Source organism: Hyla sarda, chromosome 4 (genome assembly GCF_029499605.1).
Source record: "Hyla sarda isolate aHylSar1 chromosome 4, aHylSar1.hap1, whole genome shotgun sequence".
NCBI classification, from domain to species: Eukaryota; Metazoa; Chordata; class Amphibia; order Anura; family Hylidae; genus Hyla; species Hyla sarda.
Genome location: NC_079192.1, coordinates 279,588,619 through 279,615,239, shown reverse-complemented (window position 1 = coordinate 279,615,239; position 26,621 = coordinate 279,588,619). Strand labels below are relative to the sequence as shown.

Genomic DNA, 26,621 nt, shown 5'->3' with positions numbered 1-26,621 from the left:
CTAAAAGAGTAGCATATGCCTGGAAGAAACGTCTGGCAGATGTGTTTGGAAACTCCACAGTGAATTTAAAGGGGTATTCTTGGGAACTTAACTTATCACAATCTACAGAATAGGGGATAAGTGTCTCATTGCAGGAAGTTCGACCACTGGGACTGCCAGCAATCACAGGTATGGGCCGTCCTTGGAGTGCTCTATTCCTCACCTTCCGAGACATCCAGGGGTAATCTGTAGACATAAAAAAGGAAGACCGATACCGGCGTCTCGTGTATTACCCTAGGAGTATCGAGCGATGGGTCGAATTGGTGACCCACGAACCATGCGGATGGCCGCTCACCATAAACAAGAATATAATCCTCTCACCCCAGCAATAATGGGGTACTAAAGGTTGGAGTAGCTGTTGAGCCTTCTGGGTCGCAGGAATAAGCCGTCTGCTGTCCTGGAGGGAAGATATGGAGAAACTGAAAAGAGCCTTGTAAAATGGCACTGCAGACTCCCAAGCAAGGATAAGAGTAGACTAAGAGAATACAAACGAATGTCCAGCACCAAGTATGCGGATAAAATATTTTCGTTTATTGAATTCCACAGGACAAACAGGTACAGTTAGTCTTTCTGACGCGTTTCGCGCTTAGATGCGCTTAGTCATAGAATAAAGACTTCAAACTAATGACACATTAAAATAGTGTTTGTGAAAAATCACGTGACTGATAAAAATCAGGTATATTGGAAAATATGGTCCGGATTTTCTCCGGTGTTTGAAGAATGTTAAATTTACTTACACTAATGTCCATTACTTTGATATATATATGCACTTAGTAATAACTACCGAGGGAATATAGAGGAAATACATGCATTAGGATGATTGCAATCATCCTAATGCATGTATTTCCACTATATTCCTTTGGTAGTTATTACTAACTGCATATATATATATCAAAGTAATGGACATTAGTGTAAGTAAATTTAACATTCTTCAAACACCGGAGAAAATCCGGACCATATTTTCCAACATACCTGATTTTTATCAGTCACGTGATTTTTCACAAACACTATTAGTGTCATTAGTGTGAAGTCTTTATTCTATGACTAAGCGCATCTAAGCGTGAAACCCGTCTGAAAGACTAACTGTACCTGTTTGTCCTGTGGAATTCAATAAACGAAAAGATTTTATCCGCATACTTGGTGCTGGACATTCGTTTGTGTTGGATCTGCTGTAGAAGCCGGGGCGGTGCCGGCGGGTCCGTGACACAGGTGTGCGCATAGCAGGAGTGAGGTGTATTCCTTTTGGAAGTTCTACTAGACTAAGATAATGGTACAAAGGTTCTCAGCAGAACCGTTTATTAAAAATTAAAAACAGATAATGATGGGTTTCGGGAGGTGGCCTCCCTTCCTCAGATCAGAATGCAACATAAGGGACAGTAGCCCACATAATTAGTGTCAAAAAGACCCCAAGTACAAAAAGGGGGCATGGCTAACATGATGTCAAAACATTCACATTACATTGGTACAATTACAAAAACAATAAAGCAGGGTACACAGTTGTATATGTTTGCAATATAACAGTCCATAAAATACATTCCATTCCATTTGAAACAGTTGTTTATTCGGCTCAGGACCGGAAGCGCCCACCGGCCCATATCACACAGTAGCGGGGATTCTACGGTGCGTCCCGGCGCCAGGGACGCTTTTCTATGAGCAGGAAGTCACATGACCGCACCCTGGCCAATAGCGCAAGGCATAGAACAGCACAGGGTAAACAGAAGACTCTGTGTCAGCGGCTTAGGCTGACAGCCGACGTCTAGGATCGCTGTAATAGAAAACATGCAGGCAAAAGGTGCGCTATAATAGAAATATATACAGATCAAATGCGGGTGTAATAACCCTCAATTTGCATAATAGAGGTAGGTATCAGATGAGATCCAACCTAGGAACTGTACAATACAGGGTAAAATGAGCATAATTCACAGGGGTCATATTCACAGGGGTATTATTTCACAGAGCATGTCTCACAGATATATGCACGGAGGAGACTATTCATCGGGAAGTATGGCCCATATGGATAAAGTACTATACAATTTGATACAGGGCATAAAGGAAACATCTGCATGTATTAAGAGGGATGAGCACATCTATCTATCTATTGAGGACCAATAGCAATAAAGTATATATATATATATATATATATATATATATGCTATAATATTGCATATAATGATACATAATAAAATAATAGTAATAATAAGAATACTAAAAATTGCCAAAAATTTGTAGCAGCAATAGTATTACATAAAACCATATAATAATAAATAAGTAAATAGCAGCATAGAAGAATACGTAAGGTGCGACATCCCTAAATTCAATTTGGAAAACTCGATTGCGATGAGGTATTGCTAATAAGAGCTAAAATGAGGCATTGCTATTAGGAGCTAAAATACGGGGGCTTTGCCGTTAAAAACGCATCAAACATTACATGGGCATCACCATTAACTAAAAAGACATGAATAAATATATAGGAATAGTAAAAAATATTAACACAAAAAGCTGTAAAAATATAGTGGTAAATCAGCCAGTAGGAGTAATACAATCACAGTGAGTAATACAATCACAGGGAGCACTCAATAAGTTCATTTAAACCAGACGGATCCAGTGTCTGTAATTTATGGATCCAATAGTTCTCTCGTTTACGGAGAGCATTGAATCTTTGTGGGTTCTCTTTTGGTATACTCTCAATAGGGGTCAAGGTAATACAGTTAAAATCTTGATTATGATGCTGGGTTAGATGCCTCGAAACACTGTGGAGCAGAAAGCCATTGATAGTGTTATTTCTATGTTTGGTGACTCTCACGCAGGCATCTGATGGTCCTACCAACATATTGAACCACACAGACACAATCAAGCAGATAAACCACATATTGTGTGGAGCAGTTAAGGAGAGTTTTGATTTGGAAGGTTTCTCCTGTACTCCTGGAGGAGAAAGTTTTTGCACGATGATTAATATTAGAACAGCATTTACACTAAACATGGCCGCATTTAAATGCACCAGGGATAGTTAGAAAAGTACCAGTTGGAGGGGTATTGGTTCTGAGTCTACTGGGTGCTATAATATTACAGAGAGTACTTCCCATCCTGAAAGTGACCCCAGGTTTGGTGGGAAGGGATTCTCGAAGAAAAGGGTCACTCTGTAGTATAGACCAATGTTTATGCAGGATTTATGTGCTTATGTTCACGGGTATATGTTGTAATAATATTAGTAATACACTCTAGATTAATGCTGCCAGTGCTTTTCTTAACCAGACACTCATCATGGGACAGGGCACTAGCTCTCTTGAAGGGGGCTTCCACAATGCCAATAGGGTATTTCTTGACCTTAAAGCGAGTTTTTAGTATATTACTTTGAGCTTTAAAGTCACTATCGGAGGTACAGTTTCGTTTAATACGCTTAAACTATCCGTATGGAACGTTTGTCAGCCATTTTTTATAGTGAGAACTTGAAAAACTTTAGACAGCTATTACTATCGACATTTTTTGAAAAAAAAGTCTTAGTATTCAATATTTTTAGGCCATTGTGGAAGAACACTACGTCAAGAAACTCAGCATCGTCCTTATAGACATTCAGCTGCTGTCAGTGCTGCACTAAGTCTTCTGTTTACCCTGTGCCGTTCTATGTCTTGCGCTATTGGCCAGGGTGCAGTCATGTGACTTCCTGCTCATAGTAACGTGTCCCTGGCAACCTGGCGCCAGGACACACAGTGAATCCCCGCTGCTGTGTGATATACCCACTACTGTGGGTGCTTCCGGTCCTGCACCGAATAAACAACTGTTTCAAAAGGAATATAATGTATTTTATGGACTGTTATATTGCAAGCATATACAACTATGTACCCTGCTTTATAGCTTTTGTAATTGTACCAGTTTTGTCTGGAAATGATTTTATTTGTAACCAAAGATATGAATGTCTTGAATGTTATGACGTCATGTTAGCCACGCCCCTTTTTGTACTTGGCAGCTTTTTGACACTATTTATGTGGGCTACTGTTCCTTATGTTGCATTCTGATCTGAGGAAGGGAGGGCACCTCCCGAAACGCATCATCTTTTTTTTATTTTGTCAATAAATGGTTCAGCTGAGAACCTTTGTACTATTATCTTGAGAGTCTGCAGCATCATTTTACAAGGGTCTTCTTTCCAGTTTCTCCATATCTAAACCAGGGGTAATGGCATGCTCTGCCAATTCCGGCTAAGATGGGTCAAGTCTCCGAGGGTGGCAGCCAGAGCATTCCGATTCTGGAGTTGAGTTCCCAGGAATACCCCTTTAAGCATGCCTGGAATGCAATTTTTTAATAGAAGAGGATCCCAGAAGAGGGACCCCTACTTACAAGACATTTATGGCCTTGATAAATATAATATTAAAAGTAATGGTTACTAGATTTCTGGAGGTGGATTGTTGATACAGGAATTTATTTTGGGAGCCAATTTAGATTTTTTTTTTTTTTAACCTATAATGGGGCAATTGGGCTTTATCTGAATAAAATATGGAATGGTCATAGGTTCAACTTGATGGACTCTTGTCTTTTTTCAACTATGTACCTATATAACTGTCAGATTGTGCCCCTCTTAAATGCCTCAACAAGTCATAAATGGGATCTATAAAGCAGGGCAAAAGTAGTTTACAGCACTGCTGACTCTTAGCTTTCCTTATGTAACTCCATACTGACATATGTAGTAGTGAACCCTTAACTGAGCACTCCCCGGCAAATCTTGCAGCTGTAACCTTTATTATTGTGCTGTACAGCAAGGTACATGCCGGGTGGTGGCAATGGAGTAACAGCGGGGGAAAGAGTACACCTGGAGATAAATTGTTTCACGCCCTGTTGGCGTTTCCTTTGGCCTCCTAGAATCCAAAAATATGTATTTCCATCTGGGATATTTATGGTACACTGCTCAAAATATAAAGGGAACACTTAAACAACACAATGTAACTCCAAGTCAATCACACTTCTGTGAAATCACACTGTCCACTCAGGAAGCAACACTGATTGTCAATCAATTTCACATGCTGTTGTGCAAATGGAACAGACAACAGGTGGAAATGATATGCAATTAGCAAGACACCCTCAATAAAGGAGTGGTTTTGCCGGTGTGACCACAGATCACTTCTCAGTTCCTCTGCTTCCTGGCTGATGTTTTGGTCACTTGAATGCTGGCGGTGCTTTCACTCTAGTGGTAGCATGAGATGGAGTCTACAACCCACACAAGTGGCTCAGGTAGTGCAGCTCATCCAGGATGGCACATCAATGCGAGCTGTGGCAAGAAGGTTTGCTGTGTCTGTCTGCGTAGTGTCCAGAGCAAGGAGGCACTACCAGGAGACAGGCCAGTACATCAGGAGATGTGGAGGAGGCCGTAGGAGGGCAACAACCCAGCAGCAGGAATGCTACCTCCGCCTTTATGCAAGGAGGAGCACTGCCAGAGCCCTGCAAAATGACCTCCAGCAGGCCACAAATGTGCATGTGTTCACTCAAACCATCAGAAACAGACTCCATGAGGGTGGTATGAGGGCCCGACGTTCACAGGTGGTGGTTGTGCTTACATTACAACACCATGCAGGATGTTTGGCATTCGCCAGAGAACACCAACATTGGCAAATTCACCACTGGCACCCTGTGCTCTTCCCAGATGAAAGCAGGTTTACACTTGCCAGAAGTAGCCTGACTGCCATTAGGTAACGAGATGAGATCCTCAGACCCCTTGTGAGACCATATGCTGGTGCAGTTGGACCTGGGTTCCTCCTAATGCAAGACAATGCTAGACCTTATGTGGCTGGAGTGCGTCAATAGTTCCTGCAAGAGGAAGACATTGATGCTATGGACTGGCCTGCCCATTCCCCAGACCTAAATCCAACTGAGCATATCTGGGACATCATGTCTCGCTCCATCAACCAACAACGTTGTACCACAAACTGTCGAGGAGTTGACGGATGCTTTAGTCTAGGTCTGGGAGGACATCCCTCAGGAGACCATACGCCACCTCATCAGGAGCATGCCCAGGCGTTGTAGGGAGGTCATACGGGCACGTGGAGGCCACACTCACACTACTGAGCCTCATTTTGATTTGTTTTAAAGGACATTACACCAAAGTTGGATCAGCCTGTAGTGTGGTTTTTCCAATTTGATTTTGAGTGTGACTCCATATCCAGACCTCCAAGGGTTGATAAATTTGATTTCCAGTGATCATTTTTGTGTGATATTGTTGTCAGCACATTCAACTATGTAAAGACAAAAGTATTTAATGCGATTAGTTCATTCATTCAGATCTAGGATGCGTTATCTTAGTGTTTCCTTTATTTTTTTGAGCAGTGTATATCAACAGCATATTCCATGAATGTCTTCTAGATGACATTAACATTTAGTGGACTTCCACCTACCAGGAGAATTGGGATTCCCTGTTCCCCAGTAACTGAGGAGGAGACCACATGTCCATGTAGCTTTCTCTTTGTAGTTGATAGAAGTTCCCATCCCATAAACCCTAATACATAGATACCAAAGCCAGAAGATCCAGTAGGAAGCAGAAGTACAAGTCCTTCCTTTATAATTGCAACTCCATTTAAATCTAGTCCTGGCCTTTTCTAAAAAAAAAAAAAATGGCATGGAATCACAATGACTTATGAGTGTCTGCTCAAGGCAGCAGTTGTCTAAGGCTGGGTTCACACCTCGTTTTGTACTTACGGCTCCCGTACACGGCTGGGAGGAGGGGTGGACGGGGCTTAATCGCGGCGCCCGCACTCAGCCGTATAGGGGAACCGTATTTAATGCATGTCTATGAGCCGACCGGAGTGAACCGCAGCCTCCGGTCAGCTGCGTTTTCCCGACCGCAGGCAAAAACGTGGTCAACCGCGTTTTTGCCTACGGTCAGGAAACCGCATTCGGCCGAAAACGCAGCCGACCGGAGGCTGCGGTTCACTCCGGTTGGCTCATAGACATGCATTAAATACGGTTCCCTTATACGGCGGGCGCCGCGATTAAGCCCCGCCCACCCCTCCTCCCAGCCGTATACGGGAGCCGTAAGTACAAAACGAGGTGGGAACCCAGCCTAACCGTGGTTGCAACAGTTACATTTAATGTCAACTAAAAACTCCTAAGTACTTCCAGGGCAGTTCTCCTCCTGCTTTTCCTACATTTTCAATCACTTAGGAACACAAGAAAACAGAAAATATTCACATCACTTCCATCATATCTCTTCCACTATTTCTTAAAACAGATCCATCTGATTTTTGGAAAGTAGAAATTAAGTTTATAACGTAGTACTTTTTTCTACCAGCATGTGGTCACACTAAATGTAAGTCCTATTCTATAAAGTTTTAAAAGCCCTAGAACATTACGGATGCTGCTCCACATCAAAATAAGACTCACGCTAAATGGTAACCAGTAACAGACTTTTCTTGCTAGAGGAAAAACTCCTGTTTGAGCCATACATACATTACTCTCATGGTTTACGTTTAGTGGGAAATGAAAGAGAAAATCCATTTCCTATTTTTTATGACTTGCCTTTTCTGCAAATGCTATTTTTATGTTTTGAAAGGACCATATCTAAATTATAACAGATTCAAAAATGCCCTTGTACTGCAGTTCTCCATCTGTTTTGCATTGTATGGCTGTGATCCTTAAACCCTGGCAGGGAAAATCATGGCAAGTGACGTCTTACAATTTATCCTATATATACACACACACAAAATACCAGAAATTTTTCCTCACTGTGAGCAAAAAAGACCTGTTCGTTCCTGCTCATTGTTCTGGAGTGTAATACCATATTAAGTAACATTGGGAAACAAGCTTTAAAACATAGTCAAATTTTTGCAAAATATTTAGACAATCCACTTGGATATATGAGTAAATGATAGATTTAGCTTTTGTTAATGTCTCCTGCTGTGATAAATCTAGTTATTTTGCAGTACCATTTGACTTATTCTTTTTGCCTCCTAAGTATCTGTACCTGCTAAAACATTAAATATTAAAAATGTTAAGAATATTAGCCGTTTTATACTTTAAGGGACAATTTTTTGGTATAAGTGTTCCCTGATAAGCTGATCAAAGGGTTCCACGCTGCTAGGATCCCGAGTTATCATTGAGAAAACCAAGTACTAAAGGGAAAGTGGGGCATTACACAATTCCTATTTTGAAACTATTAAATTTTTTGGGGTACAAATTTTTAAAGATATAGCATCACATAAAACCCATATGATTACAAAGCTGATAAGTGGGAGAACAAGCACATAGCACTCCAGTTATTCAATGACAATGAGAAATATGTATTAATATGTGTAAGTAAGTTCTGTACCTAAATGCAAATTTTAAAAATATCTGAATTCATTTCAGTGTAACAAGCTACATTATACAGTAGGCTCATATTCGCTATAACTTTGCCATATAGGACCATACAACTAAAAGCCCTCAAATGTCAAAGAAAGGGAGACAGATATTATCTGTCAATCTCTTATCAATACAGTATATCATTTTAATGTTTCACTGTACAAAGTACATACGGCACTAGAGTATGGAGCCTTACGTGTCTCACCATTATGGCTCTGCTTTTGCTCAATATAACTTTATTCATGACCCCGAGACTAAAATGACAGACTGCTATTGTTGTGTTATCAGACAACCACATATAAAAAGTTACAGAGGCTTGAAAGTTTTTCTATGGAAACTAATTTGTCTCGATTTATTGGATTGATGTCATCCTGATAACAAAGGACATGATACGCTGCTTCACTATATTCACACTATGCCAATCTCCATTTTAGCCATTCTGTTAGTTTCATTGAAAATATACTTTTTAGTAGTTGCAAATTTAGGAAAATAAACATATATTTATTCAGCTGTGAGGACAGTATGTTATACAATTCCACCAATACAAATTAATAGCGTTATAGACTGCTTTGCAGTACAGATTGCCCAAGTCTGCCAAATGGCTTGCATAGTTTTTTACAAAATGAACTTATATATGGTAAGGAATATAGTGCATAAATATTTAACCCCTTAAGGACTCAGCCCATTTTGGCCTTAAGGACTCAGACAATTTAATTTTTACGTTTTCATTTTTTCCTCCTCGCCTTCTAAAAATCATAACTCTTTTATATTTTCATCCACAGACTAGTATGAGGGCTTGTTTTTTGCGCGACCAGTTGTCCTTTGTAATGACATCACTCATTATATCATAAAATGTATGGCGCAACCAAAAAACACTATTTTTGTGGGGAAATTAAAACGAAAAATGCAATTTTGCTAATTTTGGAAGGTTTTGTTTTCACGCCGTACAATTTATGGTAAAAATGACGTGTGTTCTTTATTCTGAGGGTCAATACGATTAAAATGATACCCATTATTATATACTTTTATATTATTGTTGCGCTTAAAAAAAATCACAAACTTTTTAACCAAATTAGTACGTTTATAATCCCTTTATTTTGATGACCTATAACTTTTTTATTTTTCCGTATAAGCGGCGGTATGGGGGCTAATTTTTTGCGCCATGATCTGTACTTTTTTTTGATACCACATTTGCATATAAAAAACTTTTAATACATTTTTTATAATTTTTTTTTAATAAAATGTATTAAAAAAGTAGGAATTTTGGACTTTTAAAATTTTTTTTCGTTCACGCCGTTCACCGTACGGGATCATTAACATTTTATTTTAATAGTTCGGACATTTACGCACGCAGCGATACCAAATATGTCTATAAAAAATGTTTTTTACGCTTTTTGGGGGTAAAATAGGAAAAAACGGACGTTTTACTTTTTTATTGGGGGAGGGGATTTTTCACTTTTTTTTTACTTTTACTTTTACATTTTTTTTTACACTTGAATAGTCCCCATAGGGGACTATTCATAGCAATACCATGATTGCTAATACTGATCTGTTCTATGTATAGGACATAGAACAGATCAGTATTATCGGTCATCTCCTGCTCTGGTCTGCTCGATCACAGACCAGAGCAGGAGACGCCGGGAGCCGCACGGAGGAAGGTGAGGGGACCTCCGTGCGGCGTTATGAATGATCGGATCCCCACAGCAGCGCTGCGGGCGATCCGATCGTTCATTTTAATCGCAAACTGCCGCAGATGCCGGGATCTGTATTGATCCCGGCACCTGAGGGGTTAATGGCGGACGCCCGCGAGATCGCGGGCGTCGGCCATTGCCGGCGGGTCCCTGGCTGCGATCAGCAGCCGGGATCAGCCGCGCATGACACGGGCATCGCTCCGATGCCCGCGGTTATGCTTAGGACGTAAATGTACGTCCTGGTGCGTTAAGTACCACCTCACCAGGACGTACATTTACGTCCTGCGTCCTTAAGAGGTTAAAGAGTACCTGACATGAAACCATATTTTCGAAACTAAATCAGAATATATTCCCTAACTATTCCTAACACCCCTCCTACCCTTTTTCCGAGCTTTTAAAAGCTCTGTATGATACCTTTGCCCTTGCTCACATTGTATGAGCTCCCGGCAGGAGAAAGTGGGTGTTCCCCAGCAGGCGCCACATCACTGAAGCCTGCGAGAGCTGTGCCTCACCATGCCCCTTACGCACTTCCCGAGTTTGGTCCCTGCCAGGCCGGGAGGATGCCAAACTAACTGTTTGACTTGCAGCAGGGAATAGAACAGAGCCACCTAGTGGACGCATTTTCAATCACATTAAAAACATATAAAAGGTTGACAATTTTAACAGCAAAATAGCGAAGTGTCTTATAATAACATAAGGAATAATATATTAAAGGTTTAGTTTGGTGACAGGTACTCTTTAACAGTAAAATCCTTACTTTAGGTTAAGGCAAAGTAAGATATTAGGGCAATTCCCCCTTCAAGGGGAAGATATAAAGGTTTGATCATGAACTTAATAACACTGTATAAACTTGGCTCCCTGCAGCTCCAGCACCTTCCAGTTCTCTGCTGTTTCTCCATGCTTCAGGGACAAGATGTCTCAGCAACACCTCTCCACGCAGCCAATCATTGACCGAGAATGGGATAATGCTGAGGCAAGGAATTTGGCTGAGCAGGCAAGTCCTTCTGAGACATCCTGTATTAGAAGCAAGGAGAAGCGATGGGGGATCAGAAGGCACTGGAACAGGAGCTGTGGAGGACCGAGGCAGGTATTTACACCAACCCTAACAGCATATAAAAATGTAATGCTGGAAAACAATAAAAAAAAATGGTAACACTTTTCATTTTTCTATTTATTAAACAACATGACGTTTTTGTGCTGGAAGCATAAGAAACAAATGGTTAAAAGCTTAGGCTTCTTTCACACTTTTCGCCCGGTAGGTGATGTCTGTTAGGAAGATAGCTGGAGAAATTTTTTTGCATGACACGTCTTTTTCTCCCACTATCTTCGGCTGCAATAACAGGAGTTATAGCGGACGTTAGAGGATTCTCTTTGCCCGTTATGACTCAAGTTATGCTCTGATACAATAACGGATGTTAAGGGCGGTCAACAAGAAAAAAAAAAGAGCCCTTAATGTCCGTTTGTAACGGAGCAACTTTCACAGTGTGAAAGAAGTCTTACATCCATTAAATCCTGCCTTTCATGTGCAATTTCCCAATACCCACCTAAATTGAACCCACAGCATATTCAAAACCTGAAATTATTTAATCTGGGTAACCTGCTTCTTTTAACCTCACATTAATTTATCCAGTTTATGTATCTCTATTCCTTCTTCAAACCACACCTTAGTTCATGAACCAACCCTATTCTGCCTCATGGACTAAGCAGCAACCTCCCGGCCTTCATTGTGCACAGCAGCGCAACAGGACTAGAGTGCTAAAGATGTATAACTCTGCAACAACTCCATCACATAAGTGACCCCTCATTGTAAGGCTGTTCTCCCACACTTATAACCCAGTATATTGGGTTAAGTGTGGGTGAACAGCCTGACTGTTTCACTTTAAATATATATCTCATTCACTAAGAGCCATTAACATCTGTGCTGAGCATAGACAATTACGTTGCACAATCCATTTCAGTACACATTTGATGGGTTAATCTGGCACATATTCTGTATTACCAAAATCAAAGTACAATTTAGTGCTAAAATAGAAATAGAATTTTTATTTTGAGCTGACTCTAAAATAATTGGTGAATGAAGAGATTCTTCATAGCGAAAAGGTCACATTTTATTGCAAAGAATAATTACAGATGTATCAGTTACTGAGATTCTCGCACACTGAAATTATCAGATTATTCTGGCTATTTAAACATTACACAAGACCAGCCTTAACCAGAAGTACGAATCTTTAAGGAGTGTAATCATTGATATGGTCAGAGGATAAAACAAGAACCGAGGATAAATCAAAGAAAACTGTATTACACACAGGAAAATTGATTCAAGATTAAGTCTACAAATAAATGACTTAATTATACAACATAGGGCATTTCGGGCTCTAGTGAAGTGAGACGATAATACTTAAAGGATATCTGTGGTGCTCAGAACTTATCCCCTATTCGAAGGATAGGGGATAAGTTATAGATCACGGGGGGGTCCGAGCACTGGGGCCCTCCGCGATCTGCTGTATGGGGCTGCGGCAATGTACAGGAAAGGGGGCGTTCCGTCCCCGCATGACGCGGCAGCCGGCACACCCCCTCCATGAATCCCATAGAGATACATGAAGGGGGCGTGCCTGCCGAGGCTTTCTGCTGGGGACGACACGGTCCGCGGCCCCGTACAGGAGATCGTGGGGGGCCCCAGTGCTCGGACCCCCCACTATCTATAACTTATTTGTTATAAGCACTGCAGATCTCCTTTAAAGGGAAACGGACAGCGGGTTTACCCGTATAGTGCACGTGAAATGGATTACAATGAGGTATTTCTTACATGGTTCCAGAGATAACTGTTGTATTAGCTGCCATTGCTAATCTGGATTGGCTGGCTTTGCACAACCGAGGCAAGACCAGGCATACCCAGCATCCATCCCCTCTGCACCAATATGCTGCCCACCTTGCGCTCACATTGGTGAAGGGATTCCATGAATATTCATAAGGTAGATGGGCATATCAGTGCAGAGGGGACAGAGGCAGGAAAGCTGGGTCTGCCTCCATTTTACAAAGCCAGCCTTTCCAGATTAGCAATGTTGGCTAATACAACGGGCAACTCCGGAGCTGGACCGCGGATCTTGTTAAGTGATACCACATTGTGATCCGGTTAACCTACACTATAACCCTGTGCACTGGGTTTAGTGTGGGTAAACCCGCAGTCAGTTCCCCTTTTAAGTATAGCTCTACACATATAGGCCCAGGTTTATTAAACTGTGTGAGAATTAAAGTGGAGTGCTTTTCCCACAGCAACCAATCACCGCTCAGGTTTCACTTTACCAGAGCTCGTTAGCTGAGTTGCGATTGGTTGTTGTTGGAAAATCACAACATTTTTTCTCACACACAGTTTGATAAATCTGGACCATAATCTTTTTAAATACATCATATACAGCCAGCTTAGGCTGGGTTCAGACCACATTTTGTTAACTACGGTTCCCTTATACGGCTGGGAGGAGGGGGAGCGGGGCTTAATCGCGGCGCCTGCACTCAGCCGTATTCGGGAACCGTATTTAATGCATGTCTATGAGCCGACCGGAGTGAACCGCAGCCTCCGGTCGGCTTAGTTTTCGGCCGTATGCGGTTTCCCGACCGTAGGCAAAAACGTGGTCGACCACGTTTTTGCCTGCGATCGGGAAACCGCATACGGCCGTATACGGGAACAGTAGTTAACAAAACATGGTGTGAACCCAGCCTTAAGCAGCTTTTTTTTTTTAGGTTCATGTTAGAATAGAACTACATATACAGCAAGAGGGGAATTCATCAAGCTGTTTAGAACATTTTTTTTAAATCTAAAATTGTTGCACAAAAAGTCCCAGTCACGTCCCTTGCGGCTTTTGTGCGACTTATGCTATAGATCATATCTGAAAGTGAACTACCATTTGCAGTGCTTTAGACTAGTTTTATACAGCGGGCAAAAAGTAGCAGCGCCCTGATTTTCACTGAAACGGATAGTATGGGCATAGGAGCCGGTAAATTCATCAAGCAGTGTGTGACATTTGATGAATTGGGCACTGGAAGTTCAAAAACAAGGCAACTTTTCATTACTAAAATAGGATAAAAAGGAGAGCAGAATTGATCTCTAGTGTTTTTTTTTTTGCAACCAATTGTTCTTTGTAATGACACCTTTCATTTCACCCAAAAATATTATTTATCTGGGAAACCTGAAAAAAAATCAACTCAAATTTGTGCAAATTTTGAAGGGTTTCATTTTTAAGTTGTACACTTTGCGGTAAACATGACATTTCCTTTGTTCTGTGGCTCAATACGATTAAAATCATACCCATGTTTACATGCTTTTCGAATATTGTACTGATTTGTAAAAAAATAATTTCTTTTTTTTCTTTACGAAATAAGTATGTTTCTTCTTGCCCTATTTTTTAAGGATCATTAATGTTATATTTTGATAGTTACGCATGCACCAATACCAAATATGTTTATTAATCATTTTTTTAAATAGTTTTTTGAGTAAAATTGGAAAAGGGGCAATTTTATTTTTATTGGGGTGGGCCTTATTCACTTTTATTTTACCGGTTATATTACATTATTTATGTTCCCAGAGCAGACAATTTATAGCAATTATTTGTTTGCTGATACCGTTCAGTGCTATTCATAGGCATATCACTGATCAGTATAATTGGTATTCTACTTCTCTGGCTTGCCAGAACCAATGTCCTCTAGGGGTTAAAGCTTTGATCAGTGGGAGCTATAGTGCTGAGACCCTCAGCGATCTCTAATTACAGCCGGATGAAGCTTGCACTCCCTGGCTATTCCTGTTGCAAGTGATGGGTTCCATAGACTATAATGGAATCCATCTCAATGACTGCCAGGCTGGTGAGAGGAGCAAACTTCCATGCGCGTCACCCAACTATTGAGATCTGGAGGTCTCAGCGTATAGACGTCGACTGATCAAAACCTTTGGCATGTCAAAAGTTTTTTTTCTATAATGACAGTAAAACTTTAATAAGCTGCAGTGATCAGATGAGGTAGAGGAGTGACAAGGTGGAAAGTTCCCTGCTAAACTTAAATGAAATAATGTAAATATAACATGTAGAGCTGAACTGGCACTGCCAACTCATCCAAACTAGACCACATGTAGGACCTCATAGCAAATGTGTTGGTACAGTCACCTATCGGAGGGGTATGCCTGGTGGTGCATCAAATCCCAAATGTCCACAAGTAATATAAAAGTACAAGGAGAAAGAATGGGACTGCCCTCACCAATATTATGTCCCAACACCTTCTTTATTTCGGCATTAAACTGTACATACAGCAGGATAACATGCAGGTGTATTCACTAGATACAAGCGACAATTGTTTCGCGTGGCTGCGCTTCCTCTTGCTCACAATCTGCTACGTCAATATGCTGCGCTATAAGTGCATCCTGGGAGTCACGTGACTGGCTGCGTCACCTTATCATGTGACGGTAACATGTCACATTACTTACTCCCTCTCCGGAGCACAGGTTTTAGAGCGGGGCGGACCCTCAGAGAACAGCAGACGCAAAACGTCTACTACTAACTTTGACATTCCTCTGCCCCGGCAGCACCCAGGGTGCGAACGTCAGACGGGGCACACCAGGAGAAAACTTCCACTGTCTCCGCCCTGCCGGTTGCATCCTGCGCAGCCAGAGTAACCGCTCAACATAAGAACACAGCATAAATCAAAGAAAGTCCACTCACCTCCTCCTGCATATAGAATCATGATTCCCTTCTAGACCAGGTGCTGCCAGGGCGTTGTTGCCGCAAACAAGGTGGATGTAGGAAAAAAGCTTTTCTCACTGTGGAGCATGGATCCCCCCAGCACTTCTGGACACCAGTGTATGTAAAACACATGAACTTTATTTTTTCATTCATTAAAAGCATATGGAGGGTACAAAAATGGGTAAAATCAGACCAGCGCAACATGTCTTCAATATACATCCCATGAATATCCTAACCTACAAAATATAAATACACCCTTACAAAACCATGACTGTGAATTAAAGTAATATCATTAGTGACATCTGTACATTTGATGAACTACAAGAAAACACTCATGTAATTTTTATCGTTTAGTCCAAGTGGACCTATGGCCTCTGTCTCAATGATCCACCTGGCTTCACGTTGTAAGAGAAGCCTTTGACAATCACCCCCTCTACGAGGGATGTCTTCTACCTCTAAACCTGTAAATTTCATAGATGTAATATCTCTTTTATGTGCCTCTCCAAAATGTTCTATTAGTCTGGGACACCCAATTCCTGTTTTAATAGATTTAGCATGTTCTCTTATTCTCACATATAGGTTGTGAATGGTTTTCCCCATATAACAACAGCCACAGGAGAAGATAATGGCATATACTACAAATATATTTCTACACACATATTATCCTAATGTATGTACAGTTTAATGCTGGAATAAAGAAGGTGTTGGGTCACAATACTGGAGAGTGCAGTCCCGTCCTTTTAAATGAAATACCATCAATGAAAACCGCATATAAAACTATAATTGCAGCTGGTATCGGTGCTTATTTAGTACTGCCTGTACCATTATGGCTAAAAAACAAACAAACATGTATTTTCTTTTAATACTTTATTAATAATATTATTTTCTTTTTCTGAGGAGGCAATCCCCAAAGTGCTTAGATGGGGCCACAACAAGCCTCTGTACCTTCTTAGTGGCACATGCTACATCTTACTAAGTGTAAATGTCATTGATACAATCAATGGCTACAGCTTTAATCCAACTGGGAATAAGCAATTACATTACACAGTACAGAGAAAACATTATCAGCGGTGTTGACCTTTGACTGTCTGATGAAAAAGGGTCTATAAAATACTGTGTCAAGTAATTCTGCATGGTTAATCTGTTCTCATCTTTGATCCTAATTTTTTTCATCTATGCATAAAACAAGATCTTTTATGGTTGGTTGGCAGCAGTAGAGGGTGTCTGCTAATGCTGTTGGTAATTTAAATGGTAAAAACAGATGTCCGGCAGATGAGTAAATGAAAACAACTAAAAAGTAAAGAAAAATTGCTTCCCTTTCTGCCAACTTTGAGGCTTTTTCCCCCAAGAGTTTTAAAGATGAATTATGGTCCGATTAAATTCTTCAAATCTCAGAAAGATCACAGTACAGGATATCATGTGTATACATATTACACAAAATGTCTCCTATTTGGAGGGTACAAAAGAAATTAAAAACATGTACAAAAAGCCACATCTTTATTACAGACACACCATTAAAATATAAAAATAAAACAAATGTAACAAAATATGTAAATTTGGAAGGTATTCAACCCAGTTACCCCAAAAGTGCTTAGATAACAATGCAAGGTAAAATAATTACCTTTGGGCTGGTGTCACACATGGCAGTTTTTGAGCCAAAGCAATAAGTGCACTCAGCAGGAAGGATAAGTTCTTCCTTTATAATTTTTTTTTACTTTTTAATCCAAATTCCCAAAAAACTGTTTTGTGTGACACCAGCCTAAAGGGGTTATCCCACAATTTAAATGTATCCCCTCTCTAACCGCTGGGACCCCCACAATCACAGTCTATAAAGTAACTTACAAATAAAATTATTGTTCTTCTCCCCAATATCAAACATAGAGAGCTTCTAAGCTATAAAGGCTATAAGGAAATGTTATAAAGAAATATAAGGCACATTTAAGTGATATTTTCATTTTTAAAAAATGACATACAGACATGTCTACAGTTTTGACCTGTTGGGGTTTGGGTTTTCAGAACTCCATTAATCGCTAAATCAGAAGTGCTGGGCTAAGCACTTCCCTCTGCTACCTGTCTTATTAAAGGAGACAGACTCAATAGTAAGCGGTGGGAGGAGGCCATCTCCTGCAATAAATTTAGCACAGTAAGCCACTTCTTTCAGGGCCTAAACACCCAGACCCCGACCGATCCAAACATTAAATTTTTTTTTTTTAATTATGGAAGTAAAATTTGAAATGACTATAAGGCACGTAGAATAAATGCATTATAATTATATGACTATGAGGCAATTAGATTTGATGCAGTATAATGACTCTCACGTATTATCTTAATCTATTCCTACACGCACAATTCTAAACAGCTGAAAAAAGAATATATGGGAAACAAACAACAAACATTTACTGTAAAAGGTATGAGAGAACAAGAGAGACTGACAGACACTGCTACTTCTTGTGTTTTACTATCTCACCCCAGTTATAGATTTAGAGCAGCACTGCTGAATACTGCTGTATAATGTCCTCTATGCCGCTTCTATGTATTGGGGAGATACTGTAAAACAATTACTAGAAGCAACAGTACAAAAGCAGAGCAGTTTTTAATGTGTTTTCCACCACAGAAACAGTGCCATCTCACTGCTCAAAAGCCTGCTCCCACTGACTTCAATGGTAGCAGGGAAACAGCTGAAAAGGAACTGCACTGCCTGTGGCTCTCACATGGGTCCTTCTTTGTGCCTGTGTGAACATATCCTTATTTTTTACTGCATTGAAAAGCGTAGTCACTTGATCACATTGGGGGAGATTTATCAAAACCTGTGCAAAGGAAAAGTTGGCCAGTTGTCCATAGCAACCAATCAGATTGCTTCTTTCACTTTGCAGAGGCCTTGTTAAAAATGAAAGAAGAAAGCGGATTGGTTGCTATGGGCAATTTTTCCTTTGGACAGGTATTGATCTCCCCCATCGACTTTATTTAGCCGCTAAAATATGGGCATTACTTACTTCTTCCACAGTTAAATTAAATAGGCTGACTCCAGAATTCCAGGTTGGAATCAATATTGTCTGAATTACACTGAAGCATGATCAAAGTAAGCACAGACCTGAACCAGGGGGAAGTTTCAAAGTCCCCAATGATTACTTGTAAAATCAATGTCTTATATTCTCACAACAGTAATGTGTTCAGATTTCATGTGACTTATCTGGGTGAAAAATGTCAATTGTATTGTGGATCATAGAAGCCTCCTACAGAACACATGCTGTGCCGCTTTGTTGAGAGGAAACTCAACACTTGTTTTTTCTTTCCAACAATATCTTGTACTTAATATTTTGAGTTGCTAGTGATTCTAATGATAGATCTTTTATGGCTGAAAGCTATGTTATCTCTACTATGGGCTGAAGCATGCATTCTTCTTATTCAGTGACATCACTATTACGCATAAAAAAAATAATGATAAAATAATAACTTTTTAAATCTCTCCTTTGTGCCTGTACTGAAAAATTTAATAACTTCAAAACAGTCTTGATTAAAATGTTACTGTTGTTTTGGGTCAACAACAATGTAGCTAACCCAGGGCTCAAGTCCTGCAGGAACACATCAGAACTGAGTTGCTGAACTTTTTCCACAGCAGGAACACTGTTCCCATGAGCAAGAGTCTTGCAGGACCAGCCCTTGAGTGAAAATCTTGGGTGAGTTCTCTCACTTTTTTCCCAGGATTTGACCCCTGAGCTAACCTATATGACTTCATGGTAACACATTATAAACAAGCCCTGTGTCCTCTGATCCTACAATCATACTGCCATCCATCGGGCCAGAACGTCTTGTAACCTACAGAAAGCATGTTAGAAATAGGTAGGTGACAGACAGGAGTATGACTGAAGGATCAGAAGACTCAGAGGAAAAGTTGCCCATAGCAACCAATCAGATAACTTCTTTCATTTTTCACAGGCCTCTCTCAAAATAAAAGAAGCCATCTGATTGGTTGCTATGGGCAACTCGGCAACATTTCCTCTGGACAGGTTTTGATAAATCTCCCCCACAGTGTTCATTTCTAGTCTGTAACCGTAAAGACATTTATGATTTTTATCGATAGACTTCTTGCAAATGTATTTAATTTTCAATGTTAGATGCAATAGAGAAATGGTTGTAAAGGTGGACATCTCCTTTCAGAATAAAATACCCCTAGAAAATCATTGTTCTTTAGAAGAGATATAAAAGCCCACTTAGAATATTAGGGAAACAGTACAGAATATATATACACAAGAAAACATAATAAATAATATTTAATTTAAAAAACATTCATAGTAAAATTTCTTGTTGCACAGGGCTCTCACATTTTTCCTCATCCATCTGATTCACAAGACTGTGTAGAGTTCCTCTGCTGATTTTCAAGGTATTCCTTGAGTTTATCTTCAGTCAATGTAAGCCGGTGCTCCAATATCGAAACAGTCTGTAAAACAATGTAACATAGTACGGTTGAAAAAAGACACATGTCTATCAAGTTTAACCAAGGAGGAGAAGGGAAGGGGCACGGGCGGATGAAGCAGTGGGGATGCATATTTGTGCACATGCACCAATGTTATTTTTGTTTCAACAATCTAACCCTTTTTTGAACCCCTCAGCCATTTCTGCTGTGACCAGTTCCTTAGATAGAATGTTCCATAAAATTACAGTTTTTATAGTAAAGAAGGCTTGTTGCCCCTGGAGACTAAACCTTTTTGGAGGGAGTACCCCCTTGTCTTTTGAGGGGGTTTTACCTGAACAGTTTTATTAGAATTTTTTTGTAAGGGTCATTTTTATACTTAAATAAGTTGATCATATCCCCCCTTAACCCCTTAAGGACCAGGCCCATTTTGGCCTTAAGGACCAGACCAATTTTATTTTTTCATTTTCGGTTTTTCCTCCTCGCCTTCTAAAAATCATAACGCTCTTATATTTCCATCCACAGACCCATATGAGGGCTTGTTTTTTGTGTCACCAATTGTACTTTGTAATTACATCACTTATTTTACCATAAAATGTACGGCGCAACCCAAAAAATATTATTTATGTGGGGAAATTGAAAAGAAAAATGCAATTTAGCAAATTTTGGAAGGTTTTGTTTTCACGCTGTACACTTTCCGGTAAAAATGACATGTTTTCTTTATTCTGTGGGTCAATATGATTAAAATGATACCCATGATTATATTCTTTTCTATAATTGTACCGCTTAAAAAAAATCTCAAACCATTTTAGCAAAATGAGTATGTTTGAAATTGCCCTAATTTGACTACCTATAACTTTCTAATTTTTCCGTATATGGGGCAATAAGAGGGCTCATTTTTTGCGCCATGATCTGTAGTTTTTATCAATATCATTTTTGCTTAGGTTTTACTTTTTATAAAAAGAATTTTGAATAAAATGTGACAAAAAAGCAGCGATTTTGGACTTTTAAAATTTTTTTACGTTTACGCCGTTCACCGTACGGGATGATTAACAATATATTTTAATAGTTCAGACTTTTACGCACACGGTGATACCAAATATGTGTATTAATAATTTTTTTTACGCTTTTTTGGGTGTAAAATTGGAAAAACGGACGTTTTACTTTTTTATTAGGGGAGGGGATTTTTCAAATTTTTTTTACTTTTTTATTTTACATTTTTTTACTTTTTTTTTTTTTTTTTTTAACACTTTTTATGTCCCCATAGGGGACTATTCATTGCAATCAGTTGATTGCTAATACTGTGCAGTGCTATGTATAGGACACAGCACTGCTCAGTATTATCGGTGATCTTCTGCTCTGGTCTGCTCGATCTCAGACCAGAGCAGAAGACCCCGGGAGACGGCCGGAGCAAGGTGAGGGGACCTCCGGTCGCCATGCTGGATGATCGGATCTCCGCGGCATGGCCGCGGGCGATCCGATCATCCGTTCAAAGTACCGCATTGCCGCAGATGCCGCAATCTGTATTGATCACGGCATCGGAGGGGTTAATGGCGGACATCCGCGCGATCGCGGATGTGCGCCATTACCGGCGGGTCCCTGGCTGCTGATAGCAGCCGGGACCTGCCGGGCCTGATGCGAGCACCGCTCCGGTGCTCGCGATCATGTCGGCGCGTAAATGTACGTCATGGTGCGTTAAGCACCACGTCACCATGACGTACATTTACGTCCATTGTCGTTAAGGGGTTAATGACCTATGGTGTGTATATATGCTATGGTGCCTGTAAGGGTGTATGCCATGGGCTACAGTCAGTTGCCGCACCTTCACCCTTTACAGCACCATAGTGGGCAGCCCTCAGCTGATTGCAGTAGCTGAGGGCTGCTTCTAATTTTATACTATTTTTGTTAAAGGGTAGCTCCCACCATCCTATATTTTTTTTCTGTCCCTGCCTATTGCCAATCTATCCCTAACCCCCTCCCTGCTTTTAATTTTTCTTTTTATTATATTAAAAATAACTTTTTGTCTGCCTGGTAGTGTGCTCACTACCAGGCAGACTTCCCCAGCAGGCACCACGTCACTGATGCCTGCTGGGGACAACACTTCCGCCCCTTAGTTTATCTACACAGGTTGCCTCCAACTGTTTCACCACTACAACTCCCAGCTTGCCCTGACATCTATTGGCTGTCAGGGCATGCTGGGAGTTGTAGTAGTGAAACAGCTTGAGGCACCCTGTGTAGATAAACTATAAGTTAGTGCCATGCGGCGCTACGGCACTAGCCCGTTCCCTCCATCAAACCCCCATAACCCGTTCCCTCCATCACCCTGTTCCCTCCATCACAAACCCCCGCATGCCCGCATATCCCGTTCCCTCCATCACAAACCCCCTGCCCTGCATACCCCGCTCCCTCCGTTCTGATACCTGCAGAGTCCGGCAGCAGGCGTGCAGGGACAGCGACGACATGTGCGGGAGGAGTGGCCTCCCAGCCAGTTGCCGGGGAGCCAATGCGCTTGCTCCCGCCTGTCTGATTGACAGACAGGGAGCGAGAGCAGCCTAAATGAAAAAGGACTGATTGCCAAATCAAAATCAGTCCTTTTTCAGGCGTGACGTCATGCCAGGCTGCAGCCGGCCCCTAGGAGGGTGACCCCTAGTGGCCAGTTTTTAAACGTAAATTTCACCCTGATAATCCCAAAAAAAAAAATATTGACAATATATTAGAGATATGTTGTAGTACATAAGTACTACAACATATCAAAAAATAAAGTTGGTGACAGTGCCCATTTAATAGTAAAGCAAGCAAACATGGGTATCAATTTAATCATAGTGACCCACAGAATAAATTGAACGTAAAGTGCCTCAGTGACACCAACTACATGAGTGTACTCCTCCAGTATCAAAGCCTCAAGATCCCCATTTGGCTTGCTAGACTTCTGGCATTTGGGAATGCATACTTTAATTTAGCATCTATTCTTACACATTTAATATCAATAATGTGATTTACTTATTGTGGGCATATTTAATGCTTTCCTATTCACATACATAATATATTGGATGTGAATTAATATGTACCATATAACTAGTAAGCCTATGGGTCTTTCATGATGAAGACCGGGTATTTTCAACAAATTCCAACATTTGTGTATGAAATGAAATAGCAGATTGTTTACCATTTCCCAAGTGTGTTAAACATACCTGAGTCAAGATACTTAGCTGATCCACAATATGCTCCAATGTGCTGCTCAGGGAAGACTGGGAAACAGATTTCTCATCCACCAGATCTTTTCCTTTGTTTTCCCTTTTATTTGAGGTAGTAGGCAGTCCTGGTGAAGGCATACATTCACCCCTCATGTGATTCTCACTAAAGTTAGGAACCGGTTGCATCTGAGAAGTATAAAGAAAACTAGTATAAGTTCATAGTGGGTAGTATGTTTAGCTCCCGTAATCGGCTGTTATAGTCTAAAAGCCTTGATTCTCCCCCCCCCCCCCCCCCCCAGTCGAAATCTAGCAACAATGTCCCAACAAAGTAAATACACAGATCAGCTTAGTTAGCAGGAATATGAAACACTCATTGCCGCTGCTATCCCCTCTGGCTAACAAGAAGGAGGTCCCCTTAAGTACATACTTTGTACTTGAAGATGCACATCAAAACACACTGCCAGTATACCTAAAGTTATCAACGATTGTTGGTATAAGGTCACTTTTTAAAAAGAAAAGGACAAAAAAATTTACATTTCACGCAACCCAGGCAGTTGTATAGTGACTCCCTAGTGGAGGAAAAGGAAACTCCAGCCTACAATGCTTCCTCTATAGCAGTAATCTGTAACCTGTGGCTCTGTAGCTGGTGCAGAACTTCAAATCCCAGCATGTGCTGACTGCCCCTTGAAAAGGCTGGGGAAAAAAAAGTAATTTTCGGTCGGCCAAGCATATTCTGAATTTTCAGTCCCTAAGTTTTCATTTCAGTCTACCCCTAGTGTCAAGGAGAACCCATTTAATACTCGTCCCAGTGATTCACGGTGGTGAAACACTTTCAAATTTTCCATTGAGACTAGGGTGCCAGTGCAAAAACCCACATTAATACAGAATATGCTTTAGATCACTACTGCTTTGGGGTAAGTTCACACCTTCTGTGGGGAAATCCACAGGGGGAAATCTGCAGCAGAACCCACTGAAGCCAATGTAATCTGCTGCAGAAAAGGAGATCAGGATGCAGAGAGAACCCTATGGCCATGTTCACACGACAGAATTTCTGCACGGAATTCTGCAGAAATTAATTGCCAATTCACTTAAATAGAATTCATGCAGTGCAAATTCTGCAGCAGAAATTCTGATATGTGAATGGGACAGCGGAATCCCATTGAAGTGTATTGGATATAAATTCATATGGAATTCCATGCAGAAATTCTGGCACATGAACCTAGCCTAAGGAAGCAAAAAGCCCAGTGTAGAAAAATCTATAGTTGGTTATTATACCTTAATGGGCACTTGGATACTAATTGTTTCAAGATTCTCAAATAAATTGAAAGAGATACCAGTTTTTATTTTTGCAAGAATTGGTCAGATGCTATAAACAACAACAGATATATTTACCAGTGAACATGGGAAACACACTTTGCATTGCTACATAACAGAGTACACCACATCCTGGATGTGCAACAGTGTCACCCATGACCGCATCCTCTTAGTATTTGTTAGTTCTACCAAAGAGATAACAAAGGGCTGATTGTGCTTCCTTTTCTCAGAATGAAATACCTTATGCTGATACTCACTGCACAGTCATAAGAGTCTGAGCACTACAATGTGTGTCAACTTGACACCAAAGAACTACTGAAAACTTTCCACTGGTAATAAATGCACAGTACATTTGCACCGTTTTCTCTACTTCTATTTACACCTCTGAAGACACTTTATCAAAATGTCATTTCAGATTTTTTCGTGTGCCATATTCCCTGAAAGTCCATGTCCAGGCCATGATAAATCTTAGATGGTTGTGAGACGATCACAACTGGTGTATCCTGACTATTATTTTACAATAAAAGAAGGATTGCTTCAGTGGCGTGCGCCATGGTCCTTTTTGTGCCAAAATAAAAGTAGTCAGAGCTCAGAGGATAGGAAGTATGAGTAAATAATGTATACATTTGGGAATCAGAAACGGTTAAACTACTCTGATGTGGTAGGATGCAGATATCATTCCACTTGTCCCATCTAGAAAAGCCTTAAAGGGAATTTTTCATCAGTGTCACCCGTACTTACCTATTGGTATAGGCAGGTAGTGTGGGTGACACTAATTATAACGACTGTAACATAACTAATCTGTGGTCCTGTTCTTCTGTTATTTTCTTTAATTTGGCGGCAGGCTTGGTGCACGGGTGGTGCTCCAGGAGCAGGCGGAATTTACCACTGCTGCTTCCACAAGCCTGCTCGCAGCGGGGTCCAGCAGAAAAGCAGCGAGGTGAGAAAAGCAGTCAGCCTGCTCCTGCTGTGTATCAAGTTTGCTGCTGGATTAAAGAAAAATAAACAGATGAACAGGACCATTATCATCAGTGTTACCTGCACTACCTGCCTGTACCAACAGGTTAGTGCGGGTGACACTGATGACAGATTCCCATTAAAGAGTGTGTGTTTCCCTCTTCAACCTGAGTCTACAGCACTTTTTATTTTTTAATTTTGCCCATTATTTCTCTAGTTATGCCTTCTAAAGTCTGCTCACTATCTCTCAGCTTTTGCTGCTGCAGGGGGGGCATTACTTGGCAGGCGTGATGTTATCTGAAGCCTGCATAGTAACGCTTCCGCCCTTCCCTGTTCTATGCCACGCTTGGGCTCGGGAGCGCGCATGGAACAGGGAGCCAATCACGGCAGGAAGGGTGTGAGTCCCCTCCTCTCTGCTATGCACAGCGCGGGACATACAGAGAGAAGGGACACTGGAGCTGTTCTGCCTGCCGTGCACCCTGTTGTATAAAAAGAGCATTAGTAAGATGATTAATTTTTCAAAGACTGAGGCAATTATATTATAAAAAATAAAATAAAAAATATGGTAAATGAGCTAGAGTGAGTGCTGATGGCTGGGCAGCTTATGTGAGGGGTGGGGACAAGAGGCAGGGGGCTGTTCACTAGGTCTGTGTCCTGAGACCTCTGTGCGTGCCGCACAGCACGCATAGCGCTCGCTCCCTCCTGCATGATTGACAGGCAGGGAGCGAGAGATGAGCAGAGCCGCACTCATGTCCCACCCTTATGTCCCACCTAATTTGCATGTTTACATTTTAAGGAATATCTCAGCAACGGAGAGACAAAATAAAAAAACTGTCAAAACAAGTGTAGTTAGCATGGTTTACTGCAATTCTTATTATTGGTTATTATCGACAAATTGTTGTTCCAGCCAAAAAGCTGACCAAGGGGTTCTCCATGTTTTGGCTTTATGTTCCACTTCAAACATTAACGCCTC

The 26,621-nt window shown here is 40.9% G+C and overlaps 1 protein-coding gene across 6 annotated transcripts in view; it reads right to left on the bottom strand.

Annotated features, from left to right (window-relative positions):
- Positions 1–26,621, bottom strand: part of LOC130369290 (POC1 centriolar protein homolog B-like) — a 133,511-nt gene that overhangs the window by 8,433 nt on the left and 98,457 nt on the right. For 3 of the 6 annotated variants that reach the window (XM_056574367.1, XM_056574370.1, XM_056574372.1), the window contains exons 11-12: positions 23,375–23,563; positions 17,235–20,210 (exon numbers count right to left, since the gene is read on the bottom strand). In XM_056574367.1, the coding sequence (XP_056430342.1) occupies positions 20,103–20,210; positions 23,375–23,563 (297 nt within the window). In that variant the 3' untranslated portion in view covers positions 17,235–20,102. Of the gene's footprint in view, positions 1–17,234; positions 20,211–23,374; positions 23,564–26,621 lie in introns of those variants that run through there. The other 3 variants (XM_056574368.1, XM_056574371.1, XR_008892714.1) reach the window with 3 other exon arrangements.